Here is a 2,615-nt window from a genome sequence, read left to right as displayed (position 1 = left end):
CCTGAGTGTGAGGGCGAGAACTATAAGCAGCACCCCGTGGCAGCCTGAGTGTTTTGTAGTTTTATTTTGATGATTGTGCACATCCATTGCTGAAACGCTAGATGGCACTTTAAAATGTATATTCTATTTTATCAAAGCACTTCACCGCCTGTCAGCTGCTCAGTAGGAGGCCACTGACTGGGGAGGACTTTTGGAGATTACAGAAATTTCCAAACTGTGCTGCAAGGACAGCCTTTAAAAATGTACTTTGCAGCACTAACAAGCATTACTCCAAGCAGACCTCTCAGTAGTGAGCAACAACGAATTGAGTATATGTGTGGATCTTACCGTTCTGCCTTAAAACAACAGCCAGATAGTCCTGTGTTTTGGAGCTGACATACATCAGAATAGCAGGAGCATTGGATGTGCTGAAACTAAAGGCCACTTCCTCCTTTGTTAGATTCACTTCATGTGGCGTCAGCTCATTCATCAGGATCTTTGCGTCCCTACTGGCTCCTGCAACCGCTTCGGGCATGAAGTTGTACTTGACCAAGGTTCCTGCCTCAAAGAAACCCCCAACATCTGGGTGGGATGACAGAAGAAATAAGAAAAATGTATAAACACACAGGTAATGCGATCAGGTGAACACACACACAAATACAATAAATACTGCTTATTAATATGTTCACAGCAGAAACAGTAGAATTAACATACTGTATTAGTAAAGCTTCGCAAATCACAAAGGTGCATCTAAGGAAGACATACATAATAGAAAGAAAGAAAAAATAAAGAAAAAACACCTTCCATATAAAAGGAGCCACAGGGAATGGCTCACAAACTCAGACATGCCAAGACACAACAGGGTAGACATATTATATAGCCAGAGAGAAATAAGCACACACATAAATATGACTGCGTTCATGAGGTGTAGTAAAGTGGGTGTTAAATTGTTGTGCTCCAGCATCTGAAACCAAACAATACATTGTTTACCAATACAAAAGACCTAATGGCATATTCTAGCCATTTCAGGGTGCTTATTGATTTTTGTAATCAAGTGTTGAAAAAAAGGGATCTTATTTTTCTGTCTTTCTGTTATGCTCCTTGTTTGTGTTTACGTGTTTATGTGCACGCATGCACTATGTCTGTGTGTCTACAAAATAGATAAAAGGCACAATGTGCATGAAAAGAAAGAGAATGGTTACAGGGAAAGCAGCGAGCCTGGGGTTGTGTGTGTGAGTGTGTAAATACCATGGAATATTTCTTGACATATTTGCCTTCCCTCAGTGGCAGCAGTGAAAATGTATAACTACGCCAAATACAAATGAAGAATACCAAGTGAACACATTTATGCATCTTATTTTAAGGCTTCACTTCACCCATCGTCTCCCACTGGACACAGTACAATAAATACTTCAAGCTACATTACTTAAATTTAATAGAAGGCTTATTACTAGAAAATGGGCAAATTCTATCTATGACTGTTATTGGCGTAGAAGCAAAACATCACCTCCATTCAACTACATTGCAAATTTACCCTCTATTCTGCTGTGCACTGATATTGTTTCAAGCTTTGGAAGCCTGGAGAGACCCATTTTACCAATTGTTCTGTGTTAACCAAGCAGAGAGCTTGTGAAGTTTTCAAATAGCCCGCTTCTCAGTTTGTTTTCTGATGAGGCTGGGTTGTTCACTGTTTGCCAAGATCCATGCTGCTGGGTATTAACTGAATCAAATTTAAATTAGCCAGAATGCTGTATTTCCGTCATGCTTGAATGAATTTTTGATCTTTTACAAAACAAATCAACATAACAAGCCCCAATATCTATGGACAAAGGATGCAAACAAGTCTGCTTACCTCGCAGCTACATACACATCTGAGTACCCTACTGTTTATTTAACCTCTCGTTGCCTATGTTCAGAAGTCGCCAAAACAGAAGATACAGTGCTGGGTATTTTCTGTAGAAAAGATGCTGGATTAGGTTGCCACAGCTTCCTGTAAATCCAGCCTGAAGTTTATGCATAAAGTCCATCCTAAATTTCAAACTTGTGATTTACTGTAAATAAGGTTGCACCACTAAAACTTAAAAAAAATGCCTTAATTGTCCAGCGTGTAGGATATAGTTGCGTCTAGCGGTGTAGTTGCAGACTGCATCACACTCCTTTCACACTCTTTCCAACTATGAGGGAGAAACTATGGTTGGCACAAAATATGCAAGCTATAGGCTACTGTAGAAACATTACCACGGAAGGCAACCTGCGGTGTCTGTGAATAGAAATGGTTAATTTTAAGGTAATGAAAACACAACAATTACTCTGGTGATTATACACTATATTCCATTTCTCCCAATAGATCCTCCTAAATGTTACCCACTGGACCTTGATAAACCTAACTGCCAATCCTTTGTAAATGCATTACTTTATTTTTTTGTAAATGCATACATGAAGTATGTGAATAATTATTAGTATTAATAATAAAAGAGTATTTGGATATTTAATAGCCTACTAATGCAGTTTGCAGTTTAAAATGAGTGGGACATATACATATATATGCTAAGCTAGCTAACGTGAGTAATGAGTATCCGATTATGCTAACCTTAGCTATGCTAAAGTTAGCTATGCAACAGTTACACATGGCCGTT

At 38.7% G+C, this 2,615-nt stretch overlaps 1 protein-coding gene across 1 annotated transcript in view; it reads right to left on the bottom strand.

Moving 5' to 3' along the window:
- LOC118324365 (contactin-associated protein-like 2) overlaps positions 1–2,615 on the bottom strand; it is a 32,147-nt gene that overhangs the window by 2,563 nt on the left and 26,969 nt on the right. The window contains exon 7 of the mRNA XM_035656676.1: positions 328–561. Within this exon, the coding sequence (XP_035512569.1) occupies positions 328–561 (234 nt within the window). The remainder of the gene's footprint in view (positions 1–327; positions 562–2,615) is intronic.

This window comes from Morone saxatilis, unplaced genomic scaffold (assembly GCF_004916995.1).
Source record: "Morone saxatilis isolate NCDOM2014 unplaced genomic scaffold, NCSU_SB_2.0 Contig0, whole genome shotgun sequence".
In the NCBI taxonomy this organism is placed as follows: domain Eukaryota; kingdom Metazoa; phylum Chordata; class Actinopteri; family Moronidae; genus Morone; species Morone saxatilis.
The sequence above is the reverse complement of the archived record's forward strand: the minus strand, read 5'-3'. Positions and strand labels throughout refer to the sequence as shown.